The sequence below is a fragment of the Puccinia triticina genome, chromosome 4A (genome assembly GCF_026914185.1).
Source record: "Puccinia triticina chromosome 4A, complete sequence".
Lineage (NCBI taxonomy): Eukaryota > Fungi > Basidiomycota > Pucciniomycetes > Pucciniales > Pucciniaceae > Puccinia > Puccinia triticina.
Window position 1 is genome coordinate 3,074,237 of NC_070561.1, and position 12,874 is coordinate 3,087,110.

Below are 12,874 nucleotides of genomic sequence, written 5' to 3' on the forward strand. Positions count from 1 at the left end.
GTTACATTACACAAAACATCTGGCATGATTCCAGGTAAAATCAGTATAGATTGTGCATTACATGACCTGGTCTTTGAACCAAGACCAGACCAACTTCATGAAAATTTTGGAGCAACTGAAATGTTTTCCTTATCTCAATAACTTGTTGTATTTACATTTATTTATATTGAGATAAGAGAAAAGAGATCATCTGATTGAGGAATTTACCTGAAAGCAGCACGAGTGGGTGCTTTGCTTTTAGGGATGATTGTTCTGAGTTGCTTTGTCTGAGTTTGAGCTGAGATGTGAGATGAGACAGTTTGAGGGCGGGTCTATATAATGCGCCTTCATCAGCTACTCCTCTCACTTTCTTTTTCTGGTCTGGGTGTGGTTTCTGAGCTTACTGACGCAGGAGCCAGTCAACAAAGTGGTCTGGTCTTATCCTGTTTGTACGGGTTTGCGGTCTTTTGATCTGCTTGTTGAGCGTAGCTTGGATCAAGTCAGCTGTCTGTGTTTTATCCTTTCCTGGGTCACAGGGATTGGACCACTCACCGGTTGCAGTGCTGGCCGTGATCCTATTGAGTAGGAGGGCTGGGGTCTGATTGCCGGGACGGTCTGCGAGGGATCTACAAGACTAAAGTTGGTCAGCTCATCTAAACCATAACTTTATCTCTCCACAAGCACGTACCTGGAGGCTGAGTCTAATCTTCCTTTCCCCGGTGTGGTTGCCGTTACGGTTTCTGTATCTACAAGTGATCAAGCGGGGCTTGTCAGCTTGAGATTGGGTTAGGTTTGGGTCTGGACTGCTCAAGGGGTCTTACCTCTTTGCGCAGCTGGGTCTGTGTTTCTGGCTAACCGTGCGAGCTTCCTTTGCGGTTGCTGCGGGTGGTCTGGGCTTAACCACACCAGCTTCCTTGGCGGTTGCTGGGGGTGGTCTGGTCCTGTATTCCTACACTTCAAACTGCCTTTGAACCAGTAACTAACAAGGATCGGACCAAACCTTGGCATGAATTGTGCAAAGGCACTTGTAAACAGGTGCTGAGCAAACGTCCGTGGTGATAGCAGTTTCTTGAGAGCTTTGTTGAGCTCAATAAGAGGATACAAGCAATGAGGAGGAATCAAGTCAATATGATTTGATTTTATTGAGGTCTGTGTGGCAAGTTGGAAGGATGACCTTGCCCCAGCAGCTGACTTGTGTTTTCAAAAGATCTATCAATACTGTGCAGTATGGTTTGTTGAATACTGCAGAGTTCACCTAGTTCTTGCAAATTTGAACCAAATTGATATCAGAATCATATCAGAATGGATCTGATATGGTTGGACTTGGAACTCATGGGCCCAAAACTAATCAAGTTGAGGCATTCTTCAAATTTGGATTGCATACCAAATCAAGTATGTTACCCCTTATTATTTTTTCCCAGCTGGTTTTTGGTTTTTCTTGCCTTCAAAACCTGTGGACCCATGGTGTAACAGTTAAGGATCTGGGTGCTTGAAGGAGTCAAGCCACAGGTGCAGAGGGGCTGAAGTTCTACTTTCAGCTCGTATTATCGGCCAAAACGGTAGCCAAACCCTTATCTTTAGAGCATCATCGGAGCTGTAAGGGGGCTGGCTGAGTTGCCTACAAGTGGACCATTGTGTGGTCAAGTAGTCTGCCCCAATCGGAATCGATCAACAGAAAAAAGAGAGTTAAAACCCTGCACATTCGACCCGGTTGATCGTGGTCAATCTCTTTATGTGTTTATTTAAATATATGTGTCTTGGGCTGATGTACTCCTGATATCACCAGAAAACGATTTTGAGGAGATACTCTAGCGGACCTCAGCAAAGGTTTTGGTCGAGGTGCGCGGAGTAGCAGGCAAAAGAGGTGGAATTGCCAGACGATATCGCGGCTAGAGAGGCTCTACTCATGCTTGATGGAATGTTCTTCTGGTTGGGTACTCTTGACAGACAGAACTTGTCTACATACCTAATTGTCGTGAGGGAGAAGCATACTTGAAGATTATGTAAATACTAGAGAAGATGGGGGTAACGAGTTTGACTTGGCAACGACTGGAGGGTCTTGATCAGGCATACATAAAACGTGGGGCGCTTGCAGGGTTCCGATTACTCCCCCCCCTACAGAAATCCATCCCGACTCCCGGTGAATACAAACTCCACCTTACAACCCGCAGGAGTACATACCCCCTACCGACCTTCCCCGAGCCATCCATCCTCAGCTTGAAAAACCCCCCAGCCAACCCAACTTTACCCTCCGCCAACTCGTACTCGTTTTCTCCATTGCTTGCGTCTATCTTTCTGCTCAATCGACCGATTGATCTAGCTTTGACCGCTGTGCCGAATCAGCCCACCCCACTCCAGTGAATTTCCCAGCCATGAGCTTGTTAGAAGCCAGTGTAGGTTCAACCATATCCAAACCATGCCTACCAAACAACATTAACGCGAATCACTAACCCAGCCAACCCACTCCTTCTGCACAGAACAAAAGCCAATTGGAATGGCTCGCCGGCCTACAAATCCCGCCCAGGGCGCCCCACCAGCTGAATGCCAGCAATCTCAGAAAGGTGAATAATCCCCCCGGTTATCTCAGTCGCACTCAGACTTACTCCGCCATTCCGACCCGATCGGATTCGATCGATCTGCATTCCTAAACTTGGCCGGATGTTCTCAGTCGAGCTAATGTGTTTTTCTTTGCCTCTTCTTTTTTTCACCCGCCTCTTTGATGATCGGAAAAAAACCGAACCGCCCCGCAGACGGCGATCATCGGTACGATTGGTCCGAAGACTAATTCGCCTGAAATGATCAACAAGCTCAGAGCACAGGGACTGAACATTGGTGAATATTTATTGTCCCTTCCCCCTCCTCAAAACAAAACCAATAACTTCCTGCAATGTTGAGCTCACTAATCCTTCTTGCCTTGACCAGTTCGAATGAACTTCTCCCATGGCTCTTATGAGTATCATCAAAGTGTCATCGACAACGCTCGCGCCGCCGAAGCAGGTGATTGATATATTGCCAGTCCACAACAGAACAGATTCTCATACTGAAACTTGATATTCGCCTTCTTGTTCTAGCTGAACCGGGGCGGCCGCTGGCCATCGCACTGGACACTAAAGGACCCGAGATCCGAACCGGATTAATGGCCGATGGTCTTGATGTAATTATCTCGCTTGTCCATCCGGAAAAATCACAGCAGTCTCCAAACTTACTCAGCAACCCACCCTCCCCGATCATCTTCCGTCTATGCGCGTTGTAGATCAAAATCAAAGCTGGTCATCGGATGAGGATGTCCGTGGACCCAGCCTACGCTGAAAAATGTGACGACAAGGTCATGTATGTCGACTACACTAACTTGCCCAAGATCATCTCAACCGACAAGCCAATCTACGTCGACGATGGTATCTTGAGTTTCAAGGTACGTCGTCCTTTATCTCTCGTCCTTCTATTGGTCACAATCTGATTGATTTCTTCTATCCCTCACAGGTGTTGGAAAAAGACCCCAACGGTTCTTTTATCGAGGTTGAAGCGGTTAACGATGGTGTCTTATCATCAAAGAAGGGTGTCAATCTACCCGGTACCGACGTCGATCTACCAGCCCTGTCCCAGAAAGACAAGGATGACTTGCGGTTTGGTGTCAAGAACGGCGTGGATATGATCTTTGCCTCCTTCATTCGTCGAGCTCAAGACGTCCGCGACATCCGTGAGACCCTTGGTCCGGATGGCCAGAGCATCAAGATCATCGTTAAGATCGAAAACTTGCAAGGCTGCGCTAACTTCGATGAAATCTTGGCTGAAACTGACGGCGTCATGGTCGCCCGTGGTGATCTTGGAATCGAAATTCCTGCCAGTCAAGTATTCATGGCCCAGAAGATGATGATTGCCAAGTGCAACCTTGCCGGAAAACCTTGCATCTGCGCCACTCAAATGTTGGAATCCATGACTGTAAGCCTCCTCGCCCACAACATTCCTTTTATAGTTGATAACATTTGGCTGAGATTCATGTCTGCTTTTATGTGTAGTACAACCCTCGTCCAACTCGAGCCGAAGTGTCCGATGTTGCAAACGCGGTTCTCGATGGTGCGGATTGTGTGATGTTATCAGGAGAAACCGCCAAGGGATCATACCCCGAGCTGGCCGTCGCCATGATGGCCGAAACCTGCTTCTTGGCCGAATCCTCGATCTGCTATCCCCCCTTGTTCAACGAGCTCCGCATGCTCCAACCCAAGCCAACCTCTACCACTGAGACTGTAGCCATGGCTGCCGTCGCTGCAGCCCTCGAGCAGAACGCAGGAGCCATCATCGTTATGTCCACTTCGTAGGTTCTCATCTGCTTCGTCCAAGTCCTGTACCAAGTCGAACGCACTATTGACTTGATTTAAATTTGATGTACAGGGGAAGCACGGCCCGATTGGTCTCCAAATACCGCCCAGCATGCCCGATCCTTACCCTGACTCGAAATGCCCAGACTGCCCGTCAGATCCACTTACATCGTGGATGTTATCCTTTCTACTTTGCTTCGCCACGCCCTACCAACGCTGCTGGATGGCAAGCAGATGTCGACAACCGGATCAAATTCGGGCTTTCTCGTGCTCTTGAGCTTGGCATCGTCAAACAAGGCGATACCGTTGTTGCCGTCCAAGGATGGAGATCGGGCAGTACCCACACCAATGTCAGTACCCAACCCTTCCCTGGCTGTTTTCCTTGATGACCGCGCTGACTGACACACATGACCCGTACTCCTTTTCTCTGCTTAGACCATGAGGGTTGTAACCGTACCGTTGAACCCAGCCGACTTAGTCTTATCCCCTGTGTTGTAAATACCCCCCACCCCCTTCTCCCCGGCTTGGCCTCCTCTCACTCCTTTTTTGATCCTGTAAGCCCCCAGAACTTGAAAACCAAAAAAAAAGGCTGCCTGGCAACTGTTGTAAGCGCAAAGTGCAGTTTTATGTGTGGTGTGACAGTTTGGGTAACTAGAGATTGGTGTTGGAAGACTCACTTAAATGTGTATGACCTAGATACCCTCATGATGTTCATTTGATCGATTAAGTAGAGCCTGAACCTTTCTTCATCGTAATCTAGTATGCAGTTCATCTGAAAAAACCCCGGAAAGGAGATCCCTATGCCTATTTCACCTCCGATGGCAACTCCTCATTACAGTTAGTGCTGACTTAGCATAAGAGTTGACCATTGGGTAAACAAACATATTCCATTGGCCTGTCCGGACGCCTGGTTTGACAGCTGTGTCCATGAATCCCCAAACATTGGGGATTCTTGTGCTTCTTGCTGTCATTCTGATTAATGTGAGGTTGTATGTACCACCTCATCTTGATTTCTTAAAATTGTCAAACTTGTGGTTTCCTCACCTCCCAAGTGCAGATACCATCCAACTTCCAGTGCTCAACCAAAAAAAAGAGGCTTGGAAAGACAGCCAACAACTTCCGTTTACGTTGAGAAGACTGACTTGGGACCCATACATCCACTGGGGCCCCTTTTGGGGTCATGACTTTTTTGGGAGTTGTGGGCCAAAACCGGCAGATATCAAATTTGTGAGTTGTCAAATAATTTTTCCCATTTATTTAGCGGATCTTTGGGAGCCATCCAGTTAATTTTTGGGAGTTGTCAAACTTAAATCATCCAATTATTATTCAGGCCCTGTTTGGACACCCAGTGTGATATGATAAATTGTGCAATAACATAAATCACACCCAATGTGAAATCCAACTTTCATAAATGCAATCAAAAAATAATACGCCTCAGGGGAAGCATTTAACTTCTACACCTTCAGAAGTTCAGGGGCAGGAAAGAGGGTAGGAGAGGTGATTTTGAGGGCAACATAATGTGAAGCACAAGAGATAAAACCAAGAAAGATGGGATGGTTATTGCTTGGGGGGCAGAAAGAAGTAAGGAAGGTTTGAGACTAGTATTGAGAAAAAAATAAAACTGGCGTCTTAAGGGCATTGGCCATTGCTTCACCTCTTGAAGGCATTGACATCAAATCATTGAGACCACAACCACTGAGAGAATTGAATTTTACTTTTCAAAGCTTTGTAAATCTTCTGGGGAGCTACCATATGTCATTTTGTACCACTGGTGACATCTGGTGATTTCCTGGATAATTTCATCTCACATATACTTATAATCCCCCTGAATACATCCCAAGGACCACAATACTGCCCAGAATACACTATTGCTTTGGCCTTGTCCACTTGTCTGGCATCTGCTACTAGCTCTAGCTTTTGCTTTTTGGTCCTTGTGGCTGGTTGATCCTCATTCTTCCTTTTATTCTCAATGTGCTCAAATCCAAACACTTCCCTTTCTGTTGATTTTGGTTTGCCAAGAGCTCCTTTGGGTCTTCCACAGGTGGTCTGAGCTTTTGTTGGTTTCTGGATAGTGATCACAGTTCCAGAGACTTCCAATAGGTGGTTCACAGCTTGTAATTAGACTTTCATCTTTGCAGGAGTCATTTCAAGGAGTCTATCTCTGATTTGGTTGACTTGCTCAAGTTGGGCTATAACCCTAAGGGGACCTACCCATAAGGTCCCCTTTTGTGTCCAGTTCATGCAAATCCTGGGGAAGGGGGAAGCCCCCACTTTTAGTGGGGTTTCACAAGGACAGTCACAGGGCTACACAAGTCCCAACTCACGGACACTTCAAACCCCTGCTGCTGACACGAGACCCCCGGCCAAAAAAAGCCAAGTCAGCGCTGGAGGTGATCGAAGAAAACCCAACCAGAACGAACACAACTGCCCGGAATTCGATCGACAGACAGGAATTCACTCACTAGATCGAATCGCCACTTTTCAAGATGGCCGCTAAACCTATGACCGCCGCTGCAGTCATCATGGCCTCGAATGCCAACCGACAAAACGCTCCTTCGCCGACCCCCGCTCCTGCAACAAAAATTCAAGGAAGCCAAAGCCAACTCACCGAACTTGAGCCTGAACTACCGGTTGAAAGCTTGAAAGTTGACAGTTTGGTATGTGGTTCTTTCCCTTTTCACAAGCCGTGCTCATGGGGTATTTTTTTCTTCGAAATGATACATCGATTATTTTCTAATGAATGTCCATCTTTCAGGCTGTCATGAAAATCATCAAACATGCACGGGAAGTCGCTTTGTCCAGTGCAACCTCTCCAGCATCCGGTCAGCTCCTGGGTATCGACAACGCGGGCGTCTTGAACGTCAGCGATGCTTTCCCACTACCATCGGGCAGCTTAGGAAGCAACGCCGAAGGCGAAGATAAACAAGCCAATCAAAAGACCAGTACGCCAAACCTCATACCCTTACTTCCGGTTTTTTGTATTGTGTAGCACCATGGAGATATACTGAATCCGTCTGTTTTGTCACGTCCTTTTCAGCTGCCCGGTATACTGCCTCGATCCTTCCCCGTCTATCTGCACTAGGGGCAGATGCTAACGTAGTGGGATTCTACTGCTCGACCGTCAATGGCCAACATTGTGCGACCCCCGGCTTCATCGAAACCCTGATTGCAATGCAAATCGGTGCTCCACCTGTTGCGAACCCCAAGAGCAAAAACCTAACCAGTGCCAGACCTAACATGGCTGGCGGTAAAGGAGTCGCTCTGGTTTACGATCTCGCTAGTGCTACCGAAGGCACTGTTCATCTGAAAGCTTACAGACTGTCCAAAGAATTTGTCGAGACTTACAAGAGCGGGAAGTTTGACTCGCAAAAGTTAGCACAGCTTTCCTGTCTTGATTATTCATATACCGCGGCTTACCTTTGTTCATCCCTCTCCCTCTCACTCTTTTCCCAAAACAATTAAGCCTTGCCAATCACAAATTGACAGCTTCGAATTTCTTGCAAGAGATCCCGCTGAACATCCAATCATCAGCTCTATTGACGGCCTTCCTTGCAACTCTGATTGCGCCTTCGAAGACAGGCGGACACAACAGCTCGGTATCGAACGGTTCGTGGGGCCAGACGAGCACGGGTGGCACGTGCAAATTGGTCGACTTCCTACCCTCCTACTCGGCCCTTGGTGCACCCTCGTCGAACTGTGCCGAGTCCCCCTTGTCGCTATCCGATAATCTTGCGGCTACCATCTCTAGCATCGATACTCACAACACTGCCTTGAGCACCCTCAGCTTCCAGATCCGTCAGCTAGCTCGTGATCGGGCTCGTCTGGAATCGGTCATTAACAAACGTAAAACCGAGAATGAAATACGTGCTCAACAAGGCCTTCCACCCCTCCCACCATCTGCTGAAGAGGTATGTATGAATCCATTTCTCAAACCGTGCCTCATCGATAAAATCGGTTGATCAACTGACAGCATTGCCATTTATTTTTATTTTTATTTATTTTGGTTCTCACCCCTCTTTCTTGCTTCCCTCGAATCTTGGATCCACATGTACTCGCTCGATCTAAATCAGGCTGCTTTGAAGGAGCCTTCCAGGTTAGAATCGATGTGTGCATTGTCCGGGGTCGATTCGGCGGCCAAGAAGTTGACCGAAAGCAGCGGCTTAGGCGTCGTCCGGGCCTTTGGCGCCAAAGCTGGTCTCGCAAACTAGTTCAATCATAACCCCAAACCCATTCAATAAAAAGCTTCTCGCCATACCCTCCTCACCTTCTTGCTCCCAAGCAAATCTTTCCATCACTCAGTTTGTCTCTTATATCTTTTATTTTCTTGTTCAAGGGGTATTTTTTCCCACTACTGTCACATTGATAGATTTCAATGAGACAATTGAGTTTGCCTTATTGTTTTTTGGTCTTGCTTGCATAAACACTTCTGTTTTCTCTGTCGGTATATGTAAGTAAGAAGCTCGACTGGGTGATTAAAGACAAGAACTGAGGATGAATGATCTCACTGGACCCATGGGACAGAGAATGGAGGACTTCTCTTCGGTTTAGAATACCAGCTAAATGCTATGTCTCTTGGAAACTTGTCCGCTGATGGCACTTCAGCAGTCGTTTATGAAATACATATCGTGTCCCATTTGTGCTTGTCCGGCTCTCCGTACATCTTGCCAAGTTCGATGTCCGCCGATCCCCGCTCCGGCCGCCACAACTGGCCCGCTACCTCCCACTGCTAAATATCGTATGTTGGGACGACCCTCGGCCTGGCTTGCGTGAATGGCGATGGCATCGAAGACGGTATCGAGACTTCGTCAGAACTTCGCCTACATTCCCCCCGAGGTCGGTTCTTCTCTCCCGCGCTGTTCACTCACTTAAAGGCCATACTGGGATTTGTGCTGATGTTGATGCTGTCTATCGGCCGAGATGTGATAGGCTTCAGTCGACCATATGGTCATCGGCGCCGGTGTCGTCGGTCTCGCCATCGGTCGCGAACTCGTCAACAAGTTCAGAAGTAGATCAACTTTCGTTGTCGAGCGGTCAGTCCACACACCTCATCCCCCCTCAAGCTATTCTTCATCGAATCGCAATCCTGAATCGGCTTCTAGCACTCTACCTCCTATGCGTTCAGGAATCCTCAGCCCGGTCAAGAAACAAGGTAAGTATCTTTGACTTTCCAAAATTCTTCCCCATCTGGTTTATGTTCCCCTGTTCTTAGCTTGCCTCTATCAAATTTTTTAATCCCCCTTACGTGCAGCTCGAGAAATAGTGAAGTGATCCACGCGGTGAGTTTAAACAGTAGCTGGGAGTGGATGCAAACAAACCAATACTTAAAACTACTGCGACATTACTCTTCTAAGGGTATCTACTATCCTCAAGACTCATTGAAAACCGCAATGTGTCTTCGAGGTCGAAAGCTGTTGTACGAATACTGTCGGAAGCACGATGTACCACACAAGAAGATTGGGAAACTGATTATATCGAGGTCACAAGACGAGACCGACTACTTGCAGAAGCTATACAAGAAATGCCAACGCTTGAATAGAGACAAAGAACTGACAAGAGCGGTGATGTTTGGTCGAATGGAAGATCGGGATGAAGAGTTGGCCCCGTTAAGAGTGATCAACCAAGCCGAGGCACTTTCCTTAGAGCCCAATCTAAGCCAGGACGTTCGCTTTGGCCTGTTCAGCCCAGAAACCGGGGTCCTGGACTCCCATGCGTTCATCTCCTCGCTCGAGAACTCGATCGAGAACAGTGAAAACGGCGAGGTCGTCTACGGCACTCATGTGGTCCGCATCGACCGATGCTCCAACGATCAAGGCTGGGTCGTCCAGACTCAAACCAACGCAGATCAGCCCGGCGATGCCGGCGGTGAACGAAACAGTGTGCTAGCTAAGTGTCTGGTAAATTGTGCCGGATTGAAGTAAGTACTTTAGTACTTTACAACTGCAGCAAAAAACAACATTCATTTGACTGTCTATGTAAAACACTGACTTGATTGCAATTTTGACATAATCGCGCTAGTGCACATAATATTTACAATCACATCCTTTACCCAAGCTCGCGTCAACTGCAGATGGGGTTTTGTAAGGGGAGTTACTACTCGTACGGCTCTCGCAAAGGTGTAAATTCAGTCAAACATCTGATTTACCCAACACCAATCCAGCAGCCCAGGGGAGAGAGTTTTGTGGGTTTGGGCACTCATTTGACTCTGGACATGAACCAGAAGATCAAATTCGGCCCAGACGTGGAATGGTTAACCACCAAGATGGTCCAATCCAACCCGAGTTTTCTCGCCAAAAGTGGCCCAGCTGGGCTCCACGGAGACGCTTTGGAGGAACTCCAAGATTTCTGGACCGAGCTCTTGAGCCCCAATGACCAGCGACTTGAAACCACTTTTCAATCTGTCCAGAGTTATCTGCCCGGCGTAGATATCGATCACTTTTCACCCGATTGTTAGTCAACATCAGCTTTGGAACTTTCTTCAAGATCTTTCCTTCCTTTGAATGTTCACGCCATTTTTTATCTCTTCTTAAAAATGGGCTTTTAGATTCAGGAATAAGGCCAAAGCTACGGACGACGGACGGGCTGCAAAACGAGGCCAATCAGGAGGTCCTGAGTGGGAACACTGGGGCGGAAGAAAACCGTCGACCTAGCCTGGACGACTTCTACATCCGGCAGCCCGAGCCGGGCTTTGTGAACCTACTCGGGATCGAATCTCCCGGCCTGACCTCCTCCCTGGCGATCGCCGAACACGTTGCCAAGTTGGTCCAGGAACTTCCCCATGGTCTCTCCCTCAAGACTCGTCATTCCACCGCCCACGAGCGCTTTAGTGCTGTTGGTCAATTGGATGACTGGGCCTAAGCTTTCAAATAGAATTGCTCTGATTTGTTTCTTGCCTCACAGAAGCTTGATTAAGCTCCCTCGGCTTGTAGATTTTCTGGCCTAGCATACCTGAGATCGGCTTATCCTCAACCTTTGTGTGATTAATTTCATTTGGTGTAAATACATTGTCCGGAATAATATTGTCGCGATGCTTTATTTGGCTGGCAAACCCACAAACCTCGCACGTGACCCTAGACTTTCGAGAAGAGGGTCCAAAAGATGGATGTACAGCCAATCCGAAAAAGCTTGGCTTCCTTGGGAGGAATCTCCACCGAAACTATGTATTGGATTTGCCAATAATTGCTGTCAAGGTTGGACATATGTATATTCATGCCCACCTCATTCTTATATGCAGGTTGCATATACAGCAGCCAAGTAAATCCAATAGGTTCATGTTAGCCTGATTTCGGCTGCTCGTCACGGATGGTTTCAAATCTCATGCACGCTTCCTGCATAAACTTAAAAAAAATACTGCATAAGCATTCCCTTCAGCAAGGCCTTCAAAGGGGAGGTCTTGCTGAGAACTCTATTTATTTTCTAGAATATCCTTGCATAGACCTGCATGAGCAGCCATCAATTTTTAACAAGGTTTTTTGACTGATTTCGAAATCAGCCTAACGTGAACCCCCCTAATAAGCCACTTCCTTTTATTTTTTCTCCATTCTGATTTCAGAATCAAGTGATTCAGCTGATTTTACTCCGGATGCCCCTCCACCGCCGGTTGCGAGGTTGGACGGTGCCGGTCCCAGTGGCAGGCGTGTTTTTTTTTCACTACCAAACAGCTTGGTTTGTGGCATCCTGCAAGCGACTGTGCTTGCAGGTCTGAATATCATGTGTCCAACCTTGATGTTGGATGCACATAGGTTGGCAAATCCAAAAGGAATTTCCAGCGGCTTTTTCGGATTGGCTGTAAGTAGGGTATTGGTTATATGACTTCCAAGAAACGGAGAAACAACTCAAAATTACTTGACGCCAACCGTGGCAGTAATTCACCGCTGCTAGGCCCTCGGGGCCACTATGGAATGCGTTCAGAGGCAGAAACTGGAGGACTTCCCGCCAATCTGGAAAGTCAGATCTGAGCCGCCAGATTTAAAATTTCACAGGGAAATGGTGGACTTCCCGTCACTTTTGAACAGATCTGGAATTTCAGATTTTGCAGGGAAATCTGAAATCTGGAACTCTGAATCACCTTGGGGATCTTTGGGGACCTAGATTTCCCTGTGGAATCTGAAATCTGGGCGCTTAGATCTGACTTTCCAGATTGACAGGAAGTCCTCCAATCTGGGTCCCCGAAGATCCCCAAAGTTCAGATTTCCCTGCAAAATCTGAATTCCAGATCTATTTGAAATTGACGGTAAGTGGAGGACTTCCCATCGCAATCTAAGAGCCTCCCAGAGTCTCAAAGCCTAAATTTCCCTGCAAAATTTGGCTCAGATCTGGGTCTGGAAGGGGTTCCCAGATTGACGGCAAGTCCTCCAGTCCTCCACTATTGCATTTTTTGCATGTGGAAGTGCATGTTTAATGGACTTGGATGCATGTCTAAAGAGAAAAAGAATGGAGGACTGCCTGTGTAATCTGGGACCCCCGCAGATGTTGGTTTAGACCCAAAAAGTCTAGATTTTAGCAGGGAAATCTAGCTTTTGGGGCTTGCAATCACTTCTGGGGGTCTTCCAGATCATGTTGGGAAGTCATCCAATCTCAAC

At 47.4% G+C, this 12,874-nt stretch overlaps 3 protein-coding genes across 3 annotated transcripts; all 3 read left to right on the forward strand.

Moving 5' to 3' along the window:
- Positions 1–2,351: 2,351 nt before the first annotated feature.
- On the forward strand, positions 2,352–4,793 carry PtA15_4A377 (uncharacterized protein; the record flags this gene model as incomplete). The annotated part of the gene is made up of 10 exons (XM_053168254.1): positions 2,352–2,372; positions 2,457–2,540; positions 2,730–2,811; positions 2,902–2,976; positions 3,051–3,133; positions 3,233–3,391; positions 3,460–3,918; positions 3,996–4,291; positions 4,369–4,645; positions 4,731–4,793. The coding sequence occupies 10 exons, from the start codon at positions 2,352–2,354 to the stop codon at positions 4,791–4,793; spliced, it is 1,599 nt and encodes a 532-aa protein (XP_053019482.1).
- A 1,988-nt stretch (positions 4,794–6,781) lies between these two features.
- Positions 6,782–8,503, forward strand: PtA15_4A378 (uncharacterized protein; the record flags this gene model as incomplete). Its single annotated transcript, XM_053168255.1, has 5 exons — positions 6,782–6,952; positions 7,051–7,237; positions 7,333–7,666; positions 7,759–8,203; positions 8,366–8,503. The coding sequence occupies 5 exons, from the start codon at positions 6,782–6,784 to the stop codon at positions 8,501–8,503; spliced, it is 1,275 nt and encodes a 424-aa protein (XP_053019483.1).
- A 562-nt stretch (positions 8,504–9,065) lies between these two features.
- Positions 9,066–11,150, forward strand: PtA15_4A379 (uncharacterized protein; the record flags this gene model as incomplete). Its single annotated transcript, XM_053168256.1, has 7 exons — positions 9,066–9,128; positions 9,222–9,325; positions 9,418–9,444; positions 9,544–9,571; positions 9,647–10,209; positions 10,311–10,741; positions 10,837–11,150. 7 exons carry the CDS (start codon positions 9,066–9,068, stop codon positions 11,148–11,150), a joined length of 1,530 nt encoding a protein of 509 aa, XP_053019484.1.
- Between the last annotated feature and the right edge of the window lie 1,724 nt (positions 11,151–12,874).